General features: G+C 35.9%; 1 protein-coding gene across 1 annotated transcript in view; it reads left to right on the top strand.

The window, feature by feature from the left end:
- Positions 1-26,907, top strand: part of FMN2 (formin 2) — a 170,266-nt gene that overhangs the window by 111,324 nt on the left and 32,035 nt on the right. Inside the window, exons 16-17 of the mRNA XM_026082406.1 lie at positions 10,195-10,287; positions 24,929-24,980. Of these exons, the coding sequence (XP_025938191.1) occupies positions 10,195-10,287; positions 24,929-24,980 (145 nt within the window). The remainder of the gene's footprint in view (positions 1-10,194; positions 10,288-24,928; positions 24,981-26,907) is intronic.

Here is a 26,907-nt window from a genome sequence, read left to right as displayed (position 1 = left end):
CATTACTAGATTTGCTAATTTGCTTCTGGAACCTATGACTTACTAGAGCAATTCCCTCATTAAATAACTGAGCAAGAAGGGGGATGTAAGTTGCTGAGCAAATTCTGACAAAAACCTAAATATGATCCTCTCCTTTTGAAGTCAGTGAGAGTAAATGAGTTGAATATTCCTGGGAAATACCAGTCATTCCCAAGTTTAAGGCCTAGAAATAGATGCCTATGAATGCACTACAGTTTTACACTGAGATGCATTTTTGTGGATGCAGAGTGTAACCTTGGCCCCATTTTCATCAGTGATTCGATGGAAGATTTCATAAGAAGATTTCACTCTTCTTTTTGGTTGGTTGGTTGGTTTTTACTTTGAATTATCAGTGAAAAACTTAAAATTGCACCTAACTTTGGTACGAGCAGAGCCACTAGTTTAAGAAGATTTTGTCCATGTTGGCCTCAAATACACAGCAAACCATGCAGAGTGAGATCATACTTAGTAAAAATGGAGGAAGGAGGTGTTTGCTCACCCAGGAACAAAAGCTTCTGAAGATATTTTATTTCCATCTTAATATTTTCCTTGATCAGTTTGTTCAAAAGTAAACATCAACCCAAAAGAATCCTTTCATAAAATTACGAGAAAGCTTAAAAAAACAACAAAAACAAACAAACAAAAAGAAATGGGGAAAGGTTATTATAAAAAACTGCTTTGTGACCATAACAATAGCAATTCATTGTGGCAATGCTGTATTTTTCCATCCAAACATGTCAGTAGCATATGCAGAGACTTGCAGATGCAAATCATCTTTACGGTTCTATAAAATAATTGTGATGGTGTTTTACAGCTCTAAGCTTGGACTCATGTTTGTGTTAAAGGAGTAGTTGTGTTGATTTGCTTAAAAAGGCACTTGATATTAAAACTCTTATGCTTTTTTTCTTTTGTGAGTGTACAGACTTTTGTCCATTTTTAAGTTTTATGAACTGTGTGCCTTGCATTTGTAAATGATAGAAAATAAAGTCTCTTCCAAGATTTCAGATTAAAAGATTAAGTCCAAAAGACTTTCAGAGAGGATGTTGTGTGCCTGTTCCAAGATAAATCAGGCATAAATTTAATTTATGATGTTTTTTTTTTTTTAATTTAAGAAGAAAACCCACCTCACCTAAGATTACAATGGAAGCTATACCAACCAAACTTGCAGACTGCATACCAAACTTGCAGATATTCAGTTTTGTTTTTATTTTTTAACACCCTGTGGATAAAGTTTATATTCTAGATGTGTTAAGAAATAGAAGACCAAAGAACAGATAAAGCTTTTGATTACCAAACTGAGTGAGTTTGGCTCCATCTGTTGCCCCCAGATTTCACAGCTCTCCAGGATTCTCAGTTTAGCCTTTTTGACTTCAGTGACATATAGTTTGTTAAGCAACTTGATCTGCTTTTGATCTCTCCTGGCTGTCAGCAACCTTCCTTGATGCAATCATGCCAAGTGATGACTTCTGTCCTTATGTCATTCCACAGAAGAAACCTTAGCACTTGCCATATGACTTAARTCAACTCACAATGTAAAGAAAACTGGACATCCAGGGTCACAAGAGTGATGCATGGCTCATAGTGATTAGTCCTGTGTTGTGTATTTATTATTATCAGTATATGGTTCTAGACTTAAAAAGATGGTTTCATTTCTGTAATTTTGTAATTAAAATTGACTGAGCCAAGTGCTTTATAGAACAGTGAAAATCCTATCTAAGATTTTCACAAATAGAAAGAAGAGACGTTTGTTCCATTTATCTGTCAAGCCTGTGCAACAGTGTCCAGTAGACTCTTTACACAGTAACATGAAAACATGTTTTGAATCAATGAATGCTTTAAAGCTCTGTCACTCATTGGAGGTAAAATTGTCGTTTAGGAAAATACTGGATTTGTGGCCCATTACATTCTTCAGGACAGGTATTTAGTTTAGGAAAGAAGTAGGACACTAAAATGGCAGTGAGAGTTATGGAATTTATGAAGCACTTATGGCAAGTTAAACTGTTTAGAACTGTTCTTTGGCTACACATTAACATTTTAGCTTTACAATAGTAAGTTTATTCTTACAAGTCAGATTAAAGACTAATTCATCAGTTGTCATTCATTGCAAATCTTTCACTGAATGTCAGCTAAAATGTAGTTAGAACAATGTTAGGCAGAAAATGAATCTGGTAAAATTTTGAAAAGATGAATGATACCATATAGTGCAGATTGATCAAGAATAAGTCAGTACTTGTTTGTATGTCATAATGTTGCCATACTTTATTTTCTTTGGTTGACAACTAATTACAAGAAATAATTATGATAATTTAAAAATTATTTTTATAATGATTTTTTTCTGCTGTGAGTACTTACAACTCATTGAAAAGTCTGTGTTGATAAGAGGCTAGGCTGCATGGCCCAGAGATCTCTCTGATTTGAATAGATGTGATTGAAAATGTTTATAAAATGTTAAGCATGTGCAGAACACTTTGTATTTTGAAAAATATGTTTCAAAAAAACCCCAAAACCTCATAGTAACTTGGAAAAATACCTTTATTTTCCTGAATCTTTCTATGCTTCTTACTATCACCTAAAATTCTCTCTTCAGCATGGATCTGCTAGTTGTAGGGCTGATATGTGCTCTCTCTTAAATACCTGCTGTTTAAATCAGAGCATTGGAAGCATGGTATTGTGCAGTAAAGTCTTTTTAAAGTTGAATTTGGGGTCATGTCAATATGGGACTAGGTATAGTAGATAGAGAAGGGGTAATAGGATGTCCCTTTCCTTTTCTTATTCACATGGGTAACTATTAACTATTTAGATTCTGACAAAAACATTCCTCTTGCCTCAGTAAAGTCTACCACTAAAAGCTAGGAAGAGGCACCAACCCTAAAAGTGTAGTCTAGCTGTAATTTGGGGGAGAGGTTTCTCATYCCCATGCCCTATTCTTGGAATCTATGGATTACTTTGTAAAAGCACGCTACATCCACCATTCTTTCATAGGTAGTATTTACATTTGCAGGCTAAAATCCGAAAAGTGCACCATACTCTATTTGATTGTCGTCCTCACCCTTCCAGATCCCCATGTTTCTTCGCTTTTGGAAGGCACTCTGTCTTCATCACAGGTATGGGGCTAGGACTTTGGCAACATTTCAGTGGTACTTCTTGATCAGACACTGAACCTTCAAGGGGCAGTATTAATTTCAGGTCACTTTACCTAACAGAAAGTTAAGTAGCCTAAGTCATTTAGGATCCCACTACAGGTGATAGAAAACCAAAGGACTGCTGTGGAAGGCAATTTGTCACCTCCTAAAATTGATCACTAAGAAACGTCTCAAGTCTAATCTGGATATTTATCTTTTAAATAGCTAAAGTTGGATGAAATGAAGTCTATCCTAAGAGGTTTCCCACAAACCTAGTATTTCTTTGAATGTATCACTACACTTCTGTTCCAAGCTGTTTGAAGAGAAGAGGGCAGGGAGCTGGATCTCCATCCAGGAGAGAGAGGAGAGAGAACTGAAATGGAGAAAAATGTGTATAGTTTGAGAGTTTGAATTCACTGCCTCTTCAATAACTTCCTGTCTTAAGATACTTTGAAGTGTCTGTCTTTCTGTTATTCTCTGTCAATAATTTTGTTGTAAATCAGAATGAAGATTTTCACAATTAACATTTTCAAATAAAATATTTAACTCTTATCTGTGATGTGATGCATAGATCCATATTCTGTTGCAAAGATGCTTTCAGTCTTTTATAATAAAATGCCAAATCTCTCAAGGTAAATAGTAACAAAATGATATAGCAACAAATATGGGTTTTGGTCAATCCTACAGTTACCTGCACAGTTTACCTTTACAGAAGCGCTTATTGTGTTAACCAACTTAAATCTTTACTTTTGTGGACATACAGCTGATGAGTAGGCAAGTTCTAGCTGTTTGTTCAGCTGTCACTGAAAGGGTTAATTGCTGCAGCTATGCTGCATGCAGACTCCTAAACCTAAACCAGATGTAAACTAAAGCCAGGCTTTCAGTCAATCTGTGAGTCATATTTTACTGTCCTTAAAACTCCAAACAAGGAGCTGTCTATGGAAGCCCTTGAAGACTCAGCAGTTCCTAGTGTAAGTCTTTACAATTCCAAAAAAATAAATACAAGAAAATTAAGAGCTCTTTCTGTACTTGTGGCTGAGTTCATCAGAGTTTGTCTTTTGATGAGGTCAGTATTTTTCCCTTTTGGTAAAGTCTAAGTTTTCTTTTAAAGTCACAGGTTGTAGCTGTAAAGAATACCAAAAGCACTGAGGAAGTTGTGAAAACAGTGGTTATACTCTGTCTGCTTTCCAGGCAAGTCGAACACAGGCACATCTCCTGTAGGAGTCTAAGTGCTCAGAACTCCTGAAAATTAGGGACATAATTTCAAAACTTCTTTAGAGATTTAAAAACAAATAGTCTATTAGCTGTCAATGCAACTCATGCCCTTATGTGTCTTAAACAGTTTTGAAAATCCTCCCAAATTCTATAGTACTTTTCTAGATAAGTGTGTGGTTTCAGATGTGGTTAACCAAAACAACCTAATGGTCTTCAGTTAATTACCTGTCCCAGGATAATTCAAAGTTCTATGTGCTTTCTTATTGTTTCTTTTGGATGTGACATGAAACCTGTATGTTTTGGGGATGTTGAAACAAAAATCATACCGCCCATTATTATTCTGACCAAAGACAATTACATTAAGCCTAAGGAGCAGCTGATCATCTGCTCACATCATTTTCTTCTAAAAAGGCATCTCTTAGGATTAGCAGAGATTTGGCCTGTGCTTCCAAGGGCCAAAATTTAGTATCCAATAGAACAGGTCAAAAAAATTTTATTAAAAAAAACTTGCATCTTGAAAACAATTTTTTCTCCTTTTCCTCCTTAAAAAAGTAAAGCAACTATTTTTGATCCTGARAGCGGGGTACATTTTAGATCATTTACCAAAGTCACTTAATTCCAATGCATGGAATGTTTCTTGACTCTTCTATTCTATTCTGTTCCTTTTTTGTATAGATGGCTCTCAATCAATATTGGTTGCTGTGAAACTTTGTACAGTTTTAGTGTATTAGACTAAAATAAAAATAAGAATGGAGGAAACAAACACTGTGGTTCAAAAAATGTTGATAAATTGTTTGTATTTTAACATGGAAAAATGAATGAGGTGAAACTATTTTTGAGACATTAGATACAGCTGGAATGGGATTTTTTTTTTTAATCTTTAGATTGGTTTTAAATAAAGATTATCCCATCGATTTCCATATCAGGAGCATTCGAAAGATTTGTGTATGTATTGTCAAAAAGCTACAAGTTTGGATTGCCCAAGGCTTGGAAGCTTCCCTCACAAGAATGCATTGGCCTTGCTTCTCAGGAGCATCCCATACAGTCCTGAGAAGCACATGATGTTAGAGACAGGAGGAAATTAGATGGACTGCTGATCTTTTCCATTGCTGTAGTAGCACTCATATGCTGTTAATGATACAGAGAGTCGGTGCAGGGAGGAGTACCTTTCCCTTCCACCCCTTGCTTACGACTTGAAGTCTTTGAAAAATACAAGGTCTGTGCATGTGGACTGGGTAGAGGGGGCTGCAGGGACCTGAGACATTCACCCTGCAAAGCAATGTGCAGAAGTTGTGTCTCTTCTTGATTCCTGTTTGGGCAACGCCAGGCTGTGAGATAAGCTTCTAAACAGTTTTTGGCCTTTGTAAGTGCCCATATGACTCTCACCTGTGAAGTCTTGAACACCTTTCAATTCTTTCACTATATGAAAATTTAAAACCTGCTTAAAATAAGCTGAGCTGCCTACATGGGTTACTTTGTCTAAGTTTTTCTGTTTCTTGTGCATCTCCCAATGCGTGAGAATAACAGAACCTGTGAGAACAGGGATGATAACAGAGGAAGCTTGGAGTCTGTGACTTGATGGAAATCAGAAAAGACACAAGCTTTTTGTTTCAGACAAAACTTTTGAAAACTCCTCACAGCAGAGCCCCTTTGCCAAACCTAGTCCTTTTATATCTGGGATGTTTAGCTGGGCTGTTGTATGTAGAGAAATGAGTTTGAATATGGAATTGAGAAAAAATAATCGAGTGTAGAAGATTATTTTGGCATTCTCATTTACTTTTTTTAGCATGTTTCACTTCCACACTGCTTAAGAGTTATTAAATACACATTTGAGATAGATATTTATTCTTTTTTTTTTTCCTTCACTTGGGCAGAAATACTGGTAACTATCTAGTGCTTTATGTTYCTTTCATATGAATAGCACTTGGCTTTCTCCAGTTACAGTGAGGAATAACAATATCTCATCCAAAAAGAGGGGTTTTAGACACGGTGAAAAATAACAAAACATCACAAGTAAGTGCCATATCCAACAGGTTGGGCAGGGAGTCCATCATTAATTCAGTGCTCTGTAGAACTGGGAGATTTAGGAAGAGCTTACAGGCCTGTTAATTCTTTAATGAAGAAAGCATCCAAAGAGCTAGTTTGCTTTAAGCATCAGCTTTATCAAAACTGGCAGATTATAATACTGATAGCAGTATGGTAATAATAACAGCATTTCTCTCTCTGTTTTTAAAAGTTGGATGTTACATATGATACCTTACCTTCTATAAAGCAAGAAAAAGGGATTCTTCTGTGCTTTCTTTTGGCTTTTAAATGAATTATGCATCATTTGCAGTCCAGGAACAGGGTGAATTAAGTTTGTCAAAGTAAGACCATTTGCCTGAAGTTTGATTCAGATCAATTGAATTTGAACCACATGCTCCCACTGTAATAATCCTGATACAGTAGGTGAACAATAACTATTATGATCCTCACTGAAAACACAAGGCTACTTCCAGCACCCTGGGAAATTAAACATTTTGCAGAAATACATGTTATAAGGAAAATAATCATCTGTAGTTCTCTGCTGTAGTTCTCAATGAAAGTACTGGTATTTAAAAAATATATAACTGGGTTATAGGACAGGCAGAGATTGGCTTTAATGTAATTCTCATAAATTGATTTAAGTTATTTTTTTTAGGCTCTGTTTCTTGATAGATTGGTAGCTGCGTAGGAACAAAATACACCATGAGCGTCCTATTCACTCCTGCTGCTGCTCAATACTACTTAGCTCTGTTTAATTTGTACCTCTCGAAGCACTGCAAAGGGTTGATATTCTTTGTTTCTAGTCTAAGCTAAAAACTTACCTGTAAASAGTGAAAAGAAAGACTAGGCTGAAAATGTGCTAATGAGTTTGTTTTCATCAGCTGTAGAAGTGCTTTAACAAAGAATCTTGTCAGCGCTTGAGATGGATCTGAACTCTTGTTCTTCTGAGCATCAGTGATTTTAGTCTTTTCTTGGGTGGGGGGGGAAGAAGATCTGGAGAAACAAAGATATCATTAACTGCACTCCTTTTCCGTTTCACTCATGTGCACACACAAACCACGGAAGAGCTTCTGATATCTGAATGGGTGAAGAAAGAAAGATTAGACATTTAATTATGACAATACTACCTGTGTTCTTCTTTTCCATAGTGAAGTGAATATAAAAGTTGGTATATCTGCATTTCTTTAGAGACTTTGAAAAGGGACTGCTGCAAGCTATTGGCATGGGTACAGGCTAAGATCCTTGGTGGGTGTATATCCTCATAAGATCTATACTTCTCACAAATTAGCTGAGATATCAGGAGTTCCTCTTGAGTTGCAGACATTAAATGGAGGTAATAAAATGCTTTACTTCTGTGAAGAATGTGTAACCCATATCTTGGAAAAAGATACGGAATTTGAGTGATATGAAATGGAGTGTTATGGCACGTTGTATGGCATCTTTCAGCCCTGTCACTTACTTCTGCATAGGAAAAAGGTATAGTAGATGTTCTTTACTACATATGTCACCATCATAATTTTTTCTTTTGCAGAATGGTACATAGCTTCTCTATTTGTTCGTGTTTTATGCTGTGTGAAAATGCATGGTTGTTTGGGTCCCTGGTGACTAACATTTGTTTAAGAATCTTCAAGATACTTTGGAAACTTTTGAGATGAAGTTGTTTTCATACTGTTTATAAAAAGATTTTAAATGGAATTAAAAAAAAATTTCTTTGCTAGAAGTGTAAACACACCTTAATATTTTTTTGCACAGTCTTTAGATATAGCAAAAACATCAGTACAGCAAAAGAACTGTGAATCATTGGTGCTTTTACAAGCTATGTTTGACCAAGATTTATCAGATAAAGGAAGAGTTTTCTCCAACCTTAGAAACATTTCACATACAGCAATAATTCCATTTTCATAACTGACTTAGCATATGACTGAATGTTTTATAAGCTTGTCTATGTGATAATGCATAATATTTGTGGGGTTATTTTTAAAATATTGTTTCATAGGCAGGGTTGCTGGTTTAATTAAAACATTTATTCATTTAACTTTTTTTTTCTAAAAATCTTCTGGTAGTTATTTTGATTTTGTTCTAAGCTAAATAAAAATATGAGACTGAAATTGTTATCATCACCCTGGCATAACTCCATTTGTGTGGATTTACAGAATGTTTGATTTGAGTCAGTTTCCCTTTCTGTCTGTGTGCATTTTAAAAATTAGTTTCTCTAATTGTCTTTGATGAATTACACCTAAGAGAAACAATGATTAAACAGTGCCTCTGGGATCCAAAGCTGTATCCTGCAAGGATGTGTCCCAGACCTAGGAGACCAGAGTAGTAGTACAGTTGAGACAAATCAATTTATACAGCTAACAGTAGAAAAGGTGTTGTGACTACCATCCTGTCTGTTTACCTTTTGGCTTTCTAGCTTGAATGACTAGGTACCCATCTGCAATGGGTTGGCTGGCCAGCAATCGTCACAAGCAATGAACCCCTGGATTTGTGGCACTTTAATTGCTATACCACCATGTTCTTTTGGACATATCATTAACTTTTTGCTGGAAAATAGGCAGTGGTATTATTTATAGATTGTAAGTTTGTGCTTAGTTAAGTGTGAATGAGAAGATGGCTGGTTTCTGATTTTTCTTTTTCTGAAATCATTTCAGATTTTACAGAATCACATTTTTAGTGTGTGTAACAGTGATACATTTAAGTGATACATCTACCTATTATTTCTGGTTCTCAAAAACAGACTGCAATCCTCATCTGTAGATATTTGGATTGATGCTATTGTAGACATCATTTACTTTTATTTAAAGGAGATCATTATGATAGTGCATTCTACTACTTCAATTTTTTTTAATGTATGTCTAACTATTCTTCTGTATTTAAACACACAGAAATAATCATGTTTACCTGAAACAAATCCTGGAGAGTAAATGAGGATAATGCATTTTTGTAGGTGTGCATTTTTATTGGAAATTTTGAGGCAGAATCGAGCAGGATTCATTTGTGTTGAAAGGTGATGGGAATTTATCACCACTTGAAGAGATTTCCACTGTAATACAGATCAGAGCTTAGCATTCTCCCAAAGTAGTGTCATGTCTTCTGTTGCCCCAAACTGTTAATTTGGGTAGCTGGTGGGAGCACGATCATATTAACTTGTCAGTGACTAGTCTGTGTCAGGACTGCTTCAGGCTCTAGCTTCCTTGCCCTAGACTCGAGTTCAGTAAGAACCAGTCTGTCCCAGGTCTGTCATAGAGTTCAGGCTATGATAACTATTCTTGTACTTTAAACATTTTGCACAATTACCCTTGAACAATGCAAGACACTTCACCACACTTGTGATTTTAGCAGGTATCAAGCCCTCATCTATGCTTTACTCGCTAAATTAAGGTCCTTCCTACTTTTCAGTGCAGATTTTGCACCTGAACTTTTTTTTTTGGCTAAGGTATCCTCTCTTGAGTCCAGGTGTATCAGCATGGTCTGAGATCTGAGTTTATAATTTTCTTCACATAACTTTAATACTCTTAAAATAGTCTTTCTCCTTTAAAACAATTGGATTCTTTTATTCAGTTCCACTACTGCTCATTTAACCTAAAAGTTACACTGGCCATCTTCTCTTTGTATTTTGGTTAAAAACATTTGACTAGGAACATAACAGCTTCTGAATATATTATTATACTGTTTATATTTGAAATAGTGTGTTTGAAGCCCATATTCTAGCCATGTCACTGGAGATGCACTAATTCAAGAGCATCTTTTAATACAGTATGCATAGCTATACCATAATGTGTCATCCTAAACTAATCTATTACTTCAATTTCAGTATGTGAGACAGAAGCAGCAAAAGTTTATCAGCTATCACTAGAAGAGCACCTCCAGCCTTTCAAAGACAGCATGGAGCAATTCATTAGTCAAGGTAAATAATGAATCGTCATTTAACCTTTTCATGACATTTCAAAGGAAAGTTATAGGAACAATGTTTATACATTGTGAGAAAGGGACTGTTTATTCTGGTGTCATAGAAAGATGTGGATTAGTTTAATCAGATGCCACACAGTTCTAAAGATTTGCAAGATGACTCTGTTGTACTGTAGGTGACTCATTGTCTTCTGTATGACAGCAAAGACAAATGCTATTGGCTCGAGTGTGTGATCTTCTGATAAGTTCAACATTCTAGCAGAAAACAATTTACAGCCTTTGTTCCTTGAAAAATTATTGAAGCTGGATCTGTTTCATTAACTTCTTTCCAAAGTACTWCTTTTGTACGTGCCAAAAACATGGTGTATGTGTAACAAAAGTAGTTACAGGTTTTCCAGATATAAGGCAAATCCATATGAAATACTTGGATGTGATTAGTGGAAAATGCTGCAAGAGAAAATACATTAGAAGTATCCATGATGAACTGGCATCTTGAGTGCTAGAAGGAAAGCATATTAACAGCAAATAGACTTATCCTTGCAATGCTTTGCTAGACTCTTCTTTTACAAGACTGTGGGAGGAGTGGATAACTTTAATGGCTGACTAGAGGTATATCGGAGCATCTTTTGAAATACTGCTCTGAGTATATTCTCTCTTGACCAGTTCATTTTTTTTAATAGAATTTAGAGTTCAATGTACGAGGGTGAAAATGGCCTAGTGAGTATACACCCATTTCTTTTTAACCTTCCTGGCCACGTTGCCACTCGTTCTACTTTGATATTGCATTTTGTAGTGGGAGGCAGATCTGTTACCTCCTAATCAGGTAAGTTATGTGAAAAGTCAGTTTCCACTGCTTATTCAACATAGCTCTCAGTAATTCTTTAGCCTAGACCTCTGTTAATTGGCTATTGTTTATAGGAATCGTTGTTGACTGACTGTCCGTTGTTTGAGAGGTCAAGTCAGGTACACGTTTATCTTTTCTTGATTGGAATATTCAAGATGAGCATCTATCTGAACAATTTAAAAATGGAATATATATATTCTAATATACACTGATCCACACTATGGGACTCCTGATTTCAGTGAGTAAATTCAGTTAGCAATTTGTATATGTGATTATTGCAAAAACACTGCTTTGAACCATCAAACGTTAATCGATGTTTCCTAAGACAAAAGTCAGTTCCCAAAGCCTGGCAAACACAATGCTGTGTCGTGCAGCGTATGTGATATATAAATGTTACATTAGTGGCATGGTTAAATGTGTAGCTAGTGTTTTACATTAGATTTGTATTATTATTGATATATGTAAATAGAGGACACTCAAATCACTTGTTAGTCTGACATAGGTTGCTAACGGTGTACTGTAAATCACACCACATTTGCACATTAACCTTAATAAGAGAGTAACAAATCAAATACAGGGGTTATATTATGTTATATATTACATACATCTGTTAGATTTCTTTCACTTCTTTTAGAAAGTTTTAACAGTCTTAGAAGTATCTGACTCTGTGTTTTAGCCTGCTTACAGTTTTTGACTATGAATTCCAGAGGGTATTTACAGAGGATAAGCAATAGTAATCTGTTCTATTTTTGCAAGGATGTATGATTTCCTTCCTTGCTTATGTGTCTGTATTTTGGGAAAGTAAGAAAAAAGATATACAAATTCATCTCATCCAAAGAACTATACTATGTTCCCATGCTAATAGTGGATATTGCCAGGTCACTGACAAAAGAAAAAACACATAATGTCAGTAAGTTATCATTGTTGTATTTTAATAGAAATAATCAGAATTGAGAATTGTGACTATAAATGTGTTGTGAATAAACAATTACTATATTTATTTAAAACTACAAGGACTACTTTTCAGAATTCATCACAATATAAGAAAGACAAAGGTTAACATATAGGAAAAAAGAATCCCTGGTTAAGTTCCAAAAATAAAGTAATTTTAAATACCTTTCATTATGAAATCCTTTGTTTTTACTTCATGGGATTGAATTCAGACTTGAAAGAGGCCATGTTTAAAGCAGGATTTCTCTTTCCTGTTCAGTGTTTGACAGGCTTTTGATCTAGATATTTTTTCTAAGGGCTTTTGTTGTTTATGTAGACATAATCGATGAGTCTTTTCAGCTAGACTGCACACATGATCATTTAGAAAAACAGAAGGACAATTCTTGGCACCTTTTGGGGATTTGTGTTTATATAACATATGCTCTGGGCAAAGAAAAATCAAGCTTTAAGTTTTTATCTTTCCGAGTTCCAGTTTCTCTAAAGTCAGAAAAAGTTTTAACTTATAATTCAGATGAAAAGCATTTTTCATAGGGTTGAACAATTTGGCATGTTTATATGATGCCTTTTCAGAGTAGATAACTTGTGTGCATAATGGGACCCAAAAGTTCAAAGTAGCTAGATATTTACAACATATTCACTTGTACTTGTTGCTAGCAGCTAAAATGGAAAATGGTTTTCCCATAGGCAAGAAATTTGGACATCAAATTAAATATCCCTGGCAAGGAGTTAGAAAGGCACTACTTTATAAGAATAGTTACTGTCTGGCACAGTTATGTAACTTTGAATTAAGTTATTGTTACCAGTCAAGCTGATTGTTACTATTAATAAAAATCTGTTCTTTTTTTAATGTTAACACATTTATTAGGTTCATCAGAGTCAAAAAAAGGCCATATATTACAGTTCTTTTAGCTTACTTTTAAAGATTATTCCAGTAAAAGGATGAAGAAGGGGAAGAAGCAAGGAATGTGTTCAGGGTCATAACATTTTAAATGAAAGTGCTAGTGGGATATATGATTGAGGTGGTCTGGCTCTTGCCTTGCTAGTGAGTAGGCTAAATCATCAGCATAATTCATCAAAATAAACTAATAGTCAAAGGGTCCCAGTCCCTTTTCTGATGGACCTCGGTGTCATTTTTAAATTGATCACTCTGCTTAACAGACGATCAAACTATCTGTTGTATCCTCTCTGTATCAGACTCCATATCCAGAGGATATTTGCAAGCATGCTCTAGCCTATGCATTGCTGAGAGCCTGTGTGCCTTGAGACCTCCCTGGCAACCCTCTCTGTTCTCCCTTGTTTTCTGTCCTTCTCTTTTTGGAGACCACATGCTGCAAACCATCTGTCAAAAGATATATAACACGTGGTTTTTTACCTTTATTCAAATGTTAATCATTTGTGCTGAAATTCTCCATAGCTGCAGGGGATGTTGTTGTTGTTGTTGTTGTTGTTGTTGTTGTTGTTGTTGTTGTTGTTGTTGTCGTCTTTTTAGATTAAGCTACTTCCAGAAGGAGTTTGTGAAAAAATTTGTCAAAGTGTGTAAGAGTCTTAAAAGGCATGTTGTTTTTTGTTACATATTTCTAACCATTTCCTTGAAGGTTTCCAGTATTTGAGTGATATGAAACATAAGTCTGATATTTAGTAGATAAATGATCCTGTTCCAATGAGAAGTTTTTCAGGCCAAATTGCCAGCATCTGAAAAGTACTATTTGCTTGTGCTCAATATAGGGTATGCCTTCAGTGAAGTTTTCTGTCAGTAAGTTACTCCATATGAGTTATCATAGTCTGAATAAGATAGATTACAATGGAAAACACTATTTGAGAATCCTGTCCCTTAAGATCTTAGTTGTGGGTGGGATAGGGACACAAAAAATCTGAGATCACATCCACTGGCTCAAAAAGCTGAGTCTACTGCTTCTTTTCCACGGGGTTGTGGGGCAGTGTGTCTGCCTCCTCAGGATGGACAGGTGGGGGACAACCACAAGTGGGAAAGTACTGGAGGGCACCAGTCAGCGTGCAGATTACAGAGGTGTCTCATTAGCAGTTTAGTCCTTTAACTTTGTCCCCACATGGTAGCACAGTCAGCTCTCAGAAGAATGAGTGTGGATAGCCCACAAATGAGTCACAACACTCCGGTTTTAACTGTAGTTAAACTTGCAGTGGAAAGCAGCCTTCAGGTGATTGCTGATGGGACTCCAGCTAGGCTGTGTGTACTTGTCAGCCTGACAAGGCAGGAAACTTCTGATAGGAGGCAGCAGCTGCCACTCCTTAGAAAAGTAGGTCTGGTTTGGCACCTAGGAAGAGGCAGTATGTTTGAATCACAGCTTTTCCAGGTAGTTACTAAAAATTGTGTTAGTGTCACAGACTTGTAAGCTGAGGAGGTCATCTGATATCATATTCAGAAGCCAAACCAGTATCATTTATTTTAGACTTTAGAAAAAGCATTATAATTTGGATTATTTAATTTATAATTTCTTTCTGGATTATTTAAGCACTAGAATGGACTGCTTATAGAAGAAGTAAATACCTAATTTTCAGGTGCTTAGCTAGTTTATCAAAAAATATTTGGAATAATTCTGGTATGTTTGTAAGTTAGAGTGAGCAAGGTCATCATTCAATCTTAGCTTCTTTCTAGTTGTGTTTTACAAAATTCTGTAATCCTGCTATTGTTAGTGAATGCCTGCACAAGGCTTCATTTGGCTGGACCCAGGAATACAGACTACTCTCCAAACCTAAATTCTAGCCACGTCCTTGTAGTCCTGCAGAATAAAGATGCTAAAATTGTCCTCTGGGGTGAACTGTCTGTAACAGTCTCCCTCTTTTGCCAGGAACAGCATTCAGCAATCCAGTCTCTGAATCCAGTTTCCAAACCTTTAGTAAATGGACGTATAAATCACAAAGTGTGTTGTATTTATCTCTGTAGTTGCAACCAGATAGTTGGCCATGACTTGCTCTTTTAGGTTAAGCAGCAAAAGGCTGTGCATCAACAGATGATGGATTGTGAATGAGACTAAAGCATCAGGCTGAATCTTGGATGGCTGGGTTCAGTTCCTGGCTCCAGAAGAAGCAGTACAGATGATTGCCAAATGAACATTGCTAGGGTAATCTTAATTTTGGCATTGTCTAAGTCCAGAATGATTGATTTTGCAGATTCCACTTTCTTTAAATGTTGCTTTTATAATTTGATTAATATAATGGAGAACATAGCATTACTTCTTAATTTTTTAAAAAATAATTCTATGAGTAAAAATATTATTAGGAATATATGCTAAGAAATATCTTTGTTTTGCTTAAACAAAAAAAGTACCAGACCATTAAAAGGTTTGAATATTTGTAGTTATGTGGAGGCATTCACTTTAAATATTTTTATTAGCAAAATGTATTCATTAGTAGGATAAAAAAATCAAAGTTTTTCATTTTAAAAGATTATTGGAGGAATATGAAGGAGGAGCAACATACAAACACTAGAACAAAAGATGGAGGAATTTGCACTAAAACAAATTAATTCTGTGAATGTTTACATTTCTATGTTAGTATTCTTTTCATTGGATTATTGAAACAGCTTTTTAAACTAGTTCTTTGAGTGCTGAAAGTATTTTTTTTAATCTCGCACTGACATGTTAATGCTAATAAATAGCTTAACGTCAGTATTGTATAAACTTGTCCTTACCTCCATTGTCAGCACCTCCACTGGTGTGCATTATTACATAATAATCCTAATTCACATTGTTTTGTATTTGCAACACTAAACAGGCTTCAATGAATTAGCCTCACCTGCCTCAAAGACAAGGCCAAGACATGAAAGGCCAAACCTTTAGAGTGGGGATGGCAGCTATCTGTTCCTTTGGCACAAGACCTCATTTAAGCATTTTTATGCACATCCAAAGATATGGTTATAGGTTGTCCATTGTGGACAGCACAGGTGTGGTACAGTAAAAAGGTATATTGGCTTTAATTGGGAAAAGGGCAATACCATGAGTGTCAGAGTAACAAGAAACTGATACAGACCATCTACCCTCAAAAATTCTGAATGAATGCAGCAAATTCAAGCATTACTAGAAGTTAGTGAAAACCTTGTGGATAATTAGAAAAAAAAATTAATACATGTTTTACATCCTTTCTCCAGTGACACCCAAGATCTTTTCAAATAACTTTGATTTTACCATTTAGTTCTTGGGATGGAGAAGGAAAAACGGAGACAGTAAAGCTTAAGTAAGACTACTTAGCCTCTGCGTTGGCACTAGTCAGCATGGCAGGGCTCCAGTGCTGCAGGATGCAGGCTTACAGCTGGACAGTCTTCCTTTTAAATCAGGCCTGAAAAATCTTGCAGTATCGTCACTGTACATAATAACATACATTTAGTTCTAGATATGGTAAATAATAGTCTGTTTGCTACCTAGTCCTGACCTGACTGAGACTGTTCTGGATTTTTGAATCAGTGGCAGGGAAGACGGTGAGGTAGGTTTAGAGGAGGTACTCAAATATGCACATGAAATACAACATATTTCACTGCTTCAAATGTGACATATAACAACATTATAGTGAGTAGTTCCTAAATGCACATGATTAGAGCATGATGGTGTGACATCTTTTCAGAAGTCTTGGATTTGGGTCCCCCGTTCACCCTCCTGTTCATATGACAGTAGATGTCATCTTTCAGAGGGTGATAGATAACCTGTCCTTTACCAGACAGAGATGAATTAAAAGAGGGCACTGGAAGAGCAAATATCACAGATGGTAGCCTTGCTCCAGTGGCTCCTCAGCCAAGCACATACACCAAATGTCTGAACCTGCGGTTCCTCTCGTACTGAGCAGGATTACTATTGTAACAACACACCATCAATAGGGTAAAACTAACCTGCCTCATGACAATCTAAACCCAGCTCACGTTCCCTGTTAGTGGATGAACAATCCAATGCTTGGTGAATTCTGCTTCACAATGATAGGAAGAGCCAACATCAAAGGATCAAAAAGAGACATTGCTATGAACACTTGGCTGCCACAAGCCAGTTATCCCTGTGGCAACTTTTCTGACACCTCTTGCTTAAAACTCAAAAAGTCAGAAGGGTTGTGAGAAAGATTATGAGGGGTAGGTAGGACTTTTCCTGGATTTTGATCCTTAATTAAAGTAGTCATTTCTTTGGAGAGTCTCCTTTTATTTAGTCTGTTGTTGATAAAATAGCCTTAAAGTTTTTGTTTCAGTAATTACATATTCATTAAAAGTTTAAGCTGTGGTTCCACAGATCTTACTCATAATTTGTGGCGATACCATATAATTTGAGTTTTTCCTGTTGTGTGAGAGTGTAAAGTCACTGTGAAGTGCTATTGATTGGAATAAATACAAATGTGCATGTGTTTATCTTATAGCTGTTGGAAAATCTGGAACAACATATTTAGAAAAATGCCCAGCATATTAGATACTCCATCAGCAGTTATCTTGAAGAAATTGGGGCCTAAATGAAGTATTTAAATGTTCTGTTTCATGTATGCATGAAAGTGTTAGAAAATGGGGGAGAGGGAGTGGATGTTCTCTCTGCCCACAACTTTCTGTGAATTTGTTGTAGGAAATCTAGAAGGACGTGGGAATCCTGCTGGGATTCCCAGAAGAAATCCTGCTTTCTTCCACTGCAAAACCTTCTTAGGGTGATATACCAGATAATAATAATAAGCCATCCAAATGTTCTTGGACCTTTGTTCAGTGTGAATAGAAATTCTCAAAACTATGGCAGCGCAGCTGTAATGACTCATTGTAAAGGCATTGTATCTGTCAAAAAAAAATAAAATCCTGGCTCCACTTGAAAGTTACTGGAAAGCACGTTCATAGCTAATTATAAACAAATACTAGTTAACACTTTAAATAAAAAGAGAAAAAAGCAAAAAGATTTAGAACATAGACAAGCAGATGAAAGGATTCTTGTTGCCTTCCATCTGAGATTACTCAGATGCATTCCTGTATTCAATTACCTGAGAAGTTGTGATATTCCCTTAAGAGAGATCAGGAGATCAGAAGGGATGGCAGTTGCATGCATCTCCTTACTCATAGTCCTTTGAAACTGATTCAGCAGAAATAGCTTAAATTGCAACAAAGTTTGGGGCCAGACAGTGACTGCAGACAGTAATCACTGGGTCAAGATCATAACACAGGCCAACAACAAAAAGTTCTGATGGGTCAAAAGTTCTTAGATGGATGTTTGAATCTAGGATAGATGTCCTCTTAGTGTGACTTGGTCTACTCAAAATCATTTCTGAATTTGAACCAAAAGGTATATCTTTTTTAAAAATTGTGTTTATCTAGTACTTTTGCATGCACAAGTATGGATAATCCTTATTTACTGTTATTTTGAGTATATTTTTTTCATGAAGCTCCTGGTGTTATTGCATATTCAATTTTAAGCTTAAGTTTTAATACTTTTTTTTTTACGAAGCCACTAAGTACCAGTCCTGTCATCATTTAAAGATTAATTATTCTCCCTTAGTCTTACGCAAAACCCATTTCTTTTTTGGTATTTTCTATCGTTAATGACTGCTTAGTTCTTCCCAGTGCCGCTCGTGTCCCCCACCACATTAGAGTTCATTATAGCAAAAATAAAACATACAAAGAGAATGAACAACAACAAACTTTAAAAAATTAAGACAAAACACATTAGTAAGACCCAAGGGGGGAAGAAAGAGGGGTTTTAAGACCTTTCTAGTGATCCTGATGTCTTTGATAGTTAATGTTGTCAGATATTTCAAAAATATGGTGTTGAATGGTATGCTGATGTCCAAATAAAATAGCCATAAGTATTAATTTAGTGGTTTTTTAGAGCATTTGAAAATCACATCTACCACGGAGAAGAATGGAACGTCTTAAGATTAGGAGCTCTGGCAAAGTTCCTGTAGGCATGGACATTAGATTGTTGTACCAGTGTAACTAAATGCCTCTGTTTGTGGTGGCTGTTCATCCTGTGTCTTTCTTCTGTCTCTGCTTTCTTTCTCACCTGGTCACATGTATGAGATACCTGCAGAAGGTATCCTCATGGCCTCTGATGGCCATCTCAAGGTCTGGGTCAGCAGAGGGATGACTATGCTACCTTCCACATTCCTTTTAAGAAAGGCTGTCCCTCAGCTTTGGGATTTTATGGCTTTTTTTGTTTTTGTTTTGTTTTCAAGTTGGTAGCCCTGCTCCAGGAGATACTTGATTTATTTTCACTAGTTCCAGCTAATATTCACTCAGCACCACTGGGGAAAAAGATATGTTCTCTATAAAGATCCTGGAAAAGCAAAGGTTTGGAAAGATTTATAGAGATTTTTCTTTTTTCAGTAAAAAAGATTTCTAATTCCACTGCTTTCAATAATATGTCTATAGCACAAGGATGGAATAGTCTCAGATTAAAAGAACTGCTGTAAGTTTTTAACCTCCCAGTTAGTCTTAGGGCAAATATTTCTTAGATTTGTTAAATTGTCTGGAAGAGGGGGTAAAGAATGAAATGCTGCATTTTCAAACAAGAAACTGCAAGAACTGAGAAAATAGAGACAACAGAAGTTATATACAATGTCTGTACATACAGAAAATAGAGAGTCTGTTTATATTAATGTAAACCACCTTTTTAATGAGATTTAATGTTGAAGGTATAATGATTTAAATTTGGAGGAGAATAGCATAAAAAGTTTGCTGGACAGAAATGAAAATATACTTGAAAATGTTCTTAGTTCACAGAGTGGCTTGATTCCTGTAAAGAATTTAGCATAATATGTCTGAAATACCACTTGCCATTGAGGTCAGTGGGGCAATTCATGGTGACTTATGTATTTATCTTTGAACTGCTCTTCATTTAATTTCATCTTCTAGGCTTCTTTTTTTTTAAAAAAAAAAAAAGACTATTTACAGAAAAGTGAATGATACTGTTTTGTGTTTTGCTGAACACAGTCATTTTCTAGGATTCCTGTGTATACTTCTCACATTCAGTTATCTGAGATGCTTCAGATTTTCTTAAATGCCTATGTGACTTCAGTATGGCTATTCACATATGTGTCTTTGCAGAAGTGTATAGGTAATCTTTGCAGGACTGGAATCTAAAAGAATTGGAAGAGCAAACATAGAATAAAGGCATATATCATTCTGGAATGCAGGTATATATTGATAACAACAGAGCTTTTGTGAATTAAATTAATTAATTAGACTTTGTTTGTGAGGCCTGGTTTGAAAGATCATCTTGATTTTCTTGAAGTCAAGTTTTATGCCCCGGTTATAAAGCATCAAACAGTAAATTAAAGAAATTACAAAAAAATAATGATAGACATTTAGAAGATCTGACATGAGTAAATTTTAATGGAATACATATACCCTGTAGTTAAAAGAATTGACTGAAGAGTCTGGGATACAGTACAATCCTAGTTCTTGGGAAAGAATGACATAGGGAGGAAGGAATGTACTTGAATTTTGACCAAATATATAAAGTATTTAGGAAGTATAGGCCTTGCTCTAAAGGGAGACAAATATTAAATAATATGAAGGTATCTTAATGGAAAAAGCAGGCAAACAGTGGAACATCATCGCGCAAGAAGGCATTAAGACATTTCAAAAGAAGTATTGAAAAGGAAATTAGATAACTAATTCAGTGTACACAGTAGATACTAGATTACAGCAGCTCCTCTAGCTTGCTCCAAAAGAGGTCACTTTCACTCTAAAATGTTCTTTGTTTAGTATGGTAATGTTTTTTGAAATGCCCTGGGGTTGTTTTTCAAATATATCCTTTTTAATATATTTTACAGGATATATATGCTTTCAGGATTATGAGAGCTGCATATAAAGCCCTACAAGATATTGAAAGTATGCAAGCAGAGATATAAAACTAAGTTTTATTTCTACTCCCTGCTGCATTGCATAAAATATAGGGACTACTATTTCCTGGTATAATATATTCTTTAATATGTTTGGAACAGTGTCTTTGGAGGCTGTTTAGTTAATTAGTGTCAGCGATCAAGAAAACTACTCCAAGCAGGAGACTGGAGAGAAGACGATGAGTCAATAAAATATGGAATATTTTCATTTGGGAAAGATCACTGACCCAAGAACAGAAACTGCTCCATCTGCCATAAGAGCCTACAAACAATCACTACTATAGTCACCTGAAGGATTCTGAATATATGCAAAAGCAGATGTGGCTTTTAATCCATTTCAGAGGAAAGCTCTAAGATTTTCTGAACTAATCTTSCTTCCTGAGGACAGAGAAGGAGAATTTTTAGTGGCAGAGCTAAGGGGCCCAGGTGTGCTCAGGTGCCACTGTACACGTGCGAATGACCGATTTGCCTGCCCTGGCTGTTGCCATAATTCTGCAGATTCCATAGGATCACTATGAAATGGGTAGGAATTTTCTCTAGTTTGCTTCACCCGTTGGAAGAGTTTTCTTCTGTAAAAAGAAATACAGTTTTCTCTCAGCACTCTTGTCTCCTCATGGGCACCTTTCTGAAGCTTGTATTCAGGACTTAATTGGTATAGGCTTGCCARCAAGGAAGAATGTCAAACTGGTGCTTTTCAGGCGTTCTCCCTACTAGTTGTGATGAACTGCTTTAGAGGCAGAAATGAGAGTAAAGATGCATTATACTGAATGAAATGGTAAATTCTAATGCACTGTGAGACTCTTCAACTGAATCTATCATCATAACCTTAATATTCAGAAATGTTTGGAACTTTTTGGAAGCTGTATCCTCACACTGGATTCTTAATTCTGGATTTATTTTTCCCTACACCAGCAGAAACATGGGTTGAAAGCAGTTTACCAGTGGGGAGATTAGTACAGAGTGGAATATTGATAATCCCTAGAATCATATTGGTGCTCAATTCCAGAAAGTATAAGAATCTCATATTGCTACAGCATCTAATGGTTATTCCATTGTATTCAGATGACAGTGATATTTCTGTGCTTTTCATACAAAGAAGATGCCTTCCYTTGCTGGTTAAATTTTAATATCTGCCTTTGACTAGCCACTATGTATAATTTTGAGATGTTTACTGTAGTGCTACTGCAAAAGTAGTCTTCTGAATATTTGCTTTAGACTGAGATGCAGCTCCCTGACTGTACTCTATTTTCTTCTCTTTCACTGGTAACACCTGTCATCTTGCTAAAGTAGAATCATTTTAATGCTGTTCTGTAACCTTTTGCATCTAGAAAAATAAGAAAGTAAATGGACTACAAGTCAGATTCTCACCTGAATAATAATTTTTTGATAATGTGCAAAAGGTTTAGAAGTGTCATTATGTATTTGGAACGTTCTAAAAGGGAATTTTCTTTTAGAGTAAATTCTTTCCTGAAAAACTCTGCTAATGCTGCAAGTTGATCTGATGCAGGATGAAATCTCTCTATTCAAGTATATTAGCTGCCATGCATGTATGTATGTATTACTTTTTTTAAAAATGCTATTACATGCATCTGCATCATTCAGGGATTTTCAAGATTCTTTTCTTTGTGCAATATTCCCTTCTCAATGAAGTGATTAAAAGTACAGATACTTGAAGTATTTTTTTATTTCCTCTCTGTACCATCAATAGTAACTTGCCTTTTTAAATTAGAATTGAAGCCAAAGTTGCTTCAGAATGGAGACATTTTAAACCCTACTTTTAAGAGCCAGGTACAATTTGTTGTGCTTGCACTCCTTCTAAAAATGAATCATGGAATGTTTTCCCCATTGTTGTCTGGTAAACAATTCTTTGTAAGCATGTGCAGAATGGTGTGGGAGGAAAGGAAGGGGAAAAAAAAACACCTAGCCAGCTCAGATGCTGCTGCTATGACCCATCAGTCTTGGAAATGATGAAAAGTATTATATCCTTCAAATATGATATGTATACTAAAAGACTGTCATAAGCTAGAGCATGCTATCTTCCATTTCCAAAAATCGTTTAACTGAGCAGAGTCTAAGTTAAATATTTCAGTAATAGAATTATTTGTTTTAGGAATTGCATGCGAAGATACTTAGTGAAAGTGTTAGCCCAGAATAAGATATCGAAGCTCCTTACATCCAGGGATTTTGTGTGCAGTTTCTTCTCTCTTGTACCATGCAATTTTACAACATATAATACCTTGACTTCCAGGATCAATGTATGGAGAGGAAAAAAAAAAAAAAAAACTGTCAAAGCTGCCGGTTTTCACCTGGTTTCACATCCAAAGCAAGGCAAGGCTTTCATGCAAAACTATAAGTCAGCCCAGATTCACTCAACACTGGGCCCAGGTTCACTCAAAAGGGTTGTGAGCCCTCACAGACCTTTTGAAGAATCTGGGCCAAGTTTCAAGTCGGTAATGAAACCCGTAATCAGGCAGACTTCACGTGCTCTTGAGTTTTCTTGAGAACGTTTACCCAGCTCTCCCTCAAGTTTCCTGTGGTTTGCTGGGATTTTTTTGTTTTAAGCAAAACAATGGTGGGGTCTGAGCCTTCAAATAATCATTACTAGATACAATGTTTGCTGTTGTAAGTAATCCAGGCCCTGCTCACCCTACTGGGAGGACTACATATAGATAGTAACAAGCATTTGCAGGGTCAGACCCATAGTTCTGATCCTTGTTCTGACTGGGAGGGAGAAAAAGGGAAACTCCATTTCTGAATTTTTGCTGCGGGTTTCCCATGCCTATTTTAGTGTTAGTGTATGTTTCTAAAGTGGTTTTGATTGAAACATCATAGCAGAAAAATAGTGATTATTTTTCTTCCCTAATAATTCCGTTGTTATTCTCACTTGTGCCAAATTTAAATCCAGCATTTCCTATTTCARTGGTGGTACATCTGCAATATGGAAAAATAATTATTATTGTAGAGCTATGCAGGAAAGTAGAATGAAGAAAAGGTAGTTTAAAAGTTTGTGCCTGTTTTTCAGTTTTTCATGTAAATTCTGTGGAACTGGCGTTTGTCTTCAGGAAAATTCGGAGCTTCTGCATACCGCAAAGCCCACTGACTCCCTGGAAGTGAATCTTAAACTTTTCCTTGAAAGTTAGCAGGGCAGTACTCTAACAGACCAAAAAGGGGAATCAAGTTCCAAACTAAAACGCTTTTGACTAAAACATGCAGATCATAAATGGGACTTTAGGTATGCTATATGAATGTATACAGTGTATATACAAGTATAAGTCTTACCTAAGCATATGTGCACAGCCAGTTTGTGCTATCGCTTGGCACACTGATGATGCCTAAGTTAGTGTGCGCATTCCTGGAGATTTTGTATATCAAAATTCCCATCTATATTAAGTAAAATGGGTACAAAATAAAACGTAAGAAAATGTGTGGAAAATAGATCATTTTTCACCAATATGTAGCAATGACAGTTGAGTATTTTGAATTTTCTTCATGAAATGGTAATTTCCTTTCACTGTATAAAAACAGTCATGTTTTCAATCTGTGTGCACAGTGGTTCTAGTATTCGAGTAATTAATACATCCTGATTCTTTCTTGCTTAGGAATGCCCATTCCTAAACTAAACTATTTGGGGAAAGAGAGCTTTTATTTTTAACTTTCAAACAACTTTTAGAATGAGTGGGAGGCTGAACCTTCCTACTTTTCATTCAGATTTTCTTCCTCCTCTTGGTTGACAAATTCCTGTATTCATTAAATTTTCAGAGTTATTTTCATGAGTTGGTTGCTGTTGTTTATATTACTGGGGGAATTTTTAATTTTATTTTTCTTAAAATTTGCTTTGAGTTATTTTCATGGGGATATCATAATTTGAGTAGTTTTCTCAGAATTGATGTAAATCAGTACATTTTCAAGTGTTTTTAATATATTAATAGATACAAGACTTATGACATATTTACAGTGAACGTTATCATAAAACAGCATCTGTATCTTTCATCTTGTAGCAAATTATTTTCCTGTATTTTTACAGCTAAAATAGACCAAGAAAATGAAGAGAAGTCACTCACAGAAGCACATAAAAGGTAAGAAAACAATGTAATAAAATCCTTCCTTCCTTTGAAAAATGTGTTGTTTTAGAAGTTGCTGTTTTGGAAGCAAACGGTGTCATATTTTTGGATAATGAAAGAACTGCATTCAGAAAACCAAATGATATCTATTTATTATCAGCTTTATAATGATCATTAGAAAAGAAAAATTAAAGGAATGTCAGCAAGCAGTATACCTTTAGAGAAACGTTGTGTGTGACTCTGCTCTTTTTGAAAATGCATCTTCCTTATGTAAAAATAAATTGAGAATATGACAGCTGGATTGAGAGAAAACTGTTCATTCCACCCCAGAATCATGGTGATTTGACAGACACATAGCATTCGCCAGACAGCTATTATTCACTAAGTACCACTCCCTGTGCTTATAAAATGTCTGCTGTAAAATAAGGAATGGAAATCTGCTTTTAAAATAGTAATGATATGTAGAATTAAATGTGACTGCCTTTGCAGGAATGCTAATAGATCTTCAAATAATTTTTGTGGGGAAAAAAACAAAATACTTTATTAAATCGCAATACAGATGTGATCAGTTGAGAGCATTTTCAAAATTGGGAACTTCACTGTGTTGCACAACTTGTGGTTTCTTCTGATTTTTGGCAGTGTTCTCCAGAAGCAGTGTTTAAATGGGACAGATTTTTATCTGTCCTAGCAAAAGACCAAAATATGACACACACCATTTATAGTCCAGATTTGGTGAAACTGACAGTCTGCGTTTGTTTTCCTTTCACTAAAAATAGCATCTTCTTTTTGTAACAAGTACAACTGCCACTGAATATATGCTAATGAATACAGCTGGGAGCTCTCTCAATAGGATTCAAGTGAAGTGTGCTACTAGAAAAGATTCTAGTTTTTTCTGTGATGTGTTAGCCATTCTAGGGCCCTGATGCCCAAGTTAGTCACCTGCTTTTCTGTCACAGCACAAATGATTTTTCCCCTGTTAAAGCACCACAGCTTCTTTTTATTTCCTTGCTCCATGTACTGAAGACAGCRCCCGCTAAGGAAGCAAAGGGGAAAGAGGATGTTCCTCTGTCAGAGGAAGCTCCCTCCTTATTTACGAGGAGATGGTATGCCCATGAGTAGTACATCCGTGATGTGGGATCATGATGTTAAAATGGAACAAAGGGAGTATTGCTTTGGCTTAGTATCATACCTCTTACTCAAGTATACGAAAGGCATTCCTCAAATTCCTTAAACTTGTTTAACTGCTGAATTACATAATTCTTATCCTTAAAAATCTCCTTCACAATAAAATTTAGAGAGAGGAAACTGTTAGTAAGATGTTTTTGTTGATCTCTGTCAAATTGCTCTATTAAGGAGTTTGTTTCTTCTGTGGAAAATGGATTAGCCTGTATGTCCAAAGCTGACAGATTCCTAAGAGCAAGGGGAATTTGCGATGTGTTCAGAAAGCTCATGATTTGCCATTGTCTTCTGGCGTCTAGTTCATTCTCCATCCTAATTTTCTCCCTGACAGCACTGGAACCACAATATCAAAAACTTCCTAGTGGTATATCTAAGATCCACAATACGGGGGAAGAAAGCAAACTGCTCCCTGGTCCCTGATTAAGCTTGGCCTACTTCTTTGTATTTGTCCCAATACTTTCTTCTCCTACTATGCAGAGTGCAGCAACTCCTTTACACAGTAGTTTGCCAAAGAAGGAATTTCTGCTTCATTTTTCTTTCCTGTGAATGTCTAGCAAGGATAGCATCGCATATGAAAGCTTTCATGGAAAATGTGAGGAATTATGCTGTGACCTAAAATATAATATTTTGGGGCAAAGTTATTTTTACTGTTATCCAGGCTACATTTCTCTCCCTCTCCCTTTCTCCCTCTCCCTTTCTCCCTCTCCCTTTCTCCCTCTCCCTTTCTCCCTCTCCCTTTCTCCCTCTCCCTTTCTCCCTCTCC

This window comes from Apteryx rowi, unplaced genomic scaffold (assembly GCF_003343035.1).
Source record: "Apteryx rowi isolate R43461 unplaced genomic scaffold, aptRow1 scaffold_576, whole genome shotgun sequence".
Lineage (NCBI taxonomy): Eukaryota > Metazoa > Chordata > Aves > Apterygiformes > Apterygidae > Apteryx > Apteryx rowi.
This window is presented reverse-complemented; position numbering and strand designations above follow the sequence as displayed.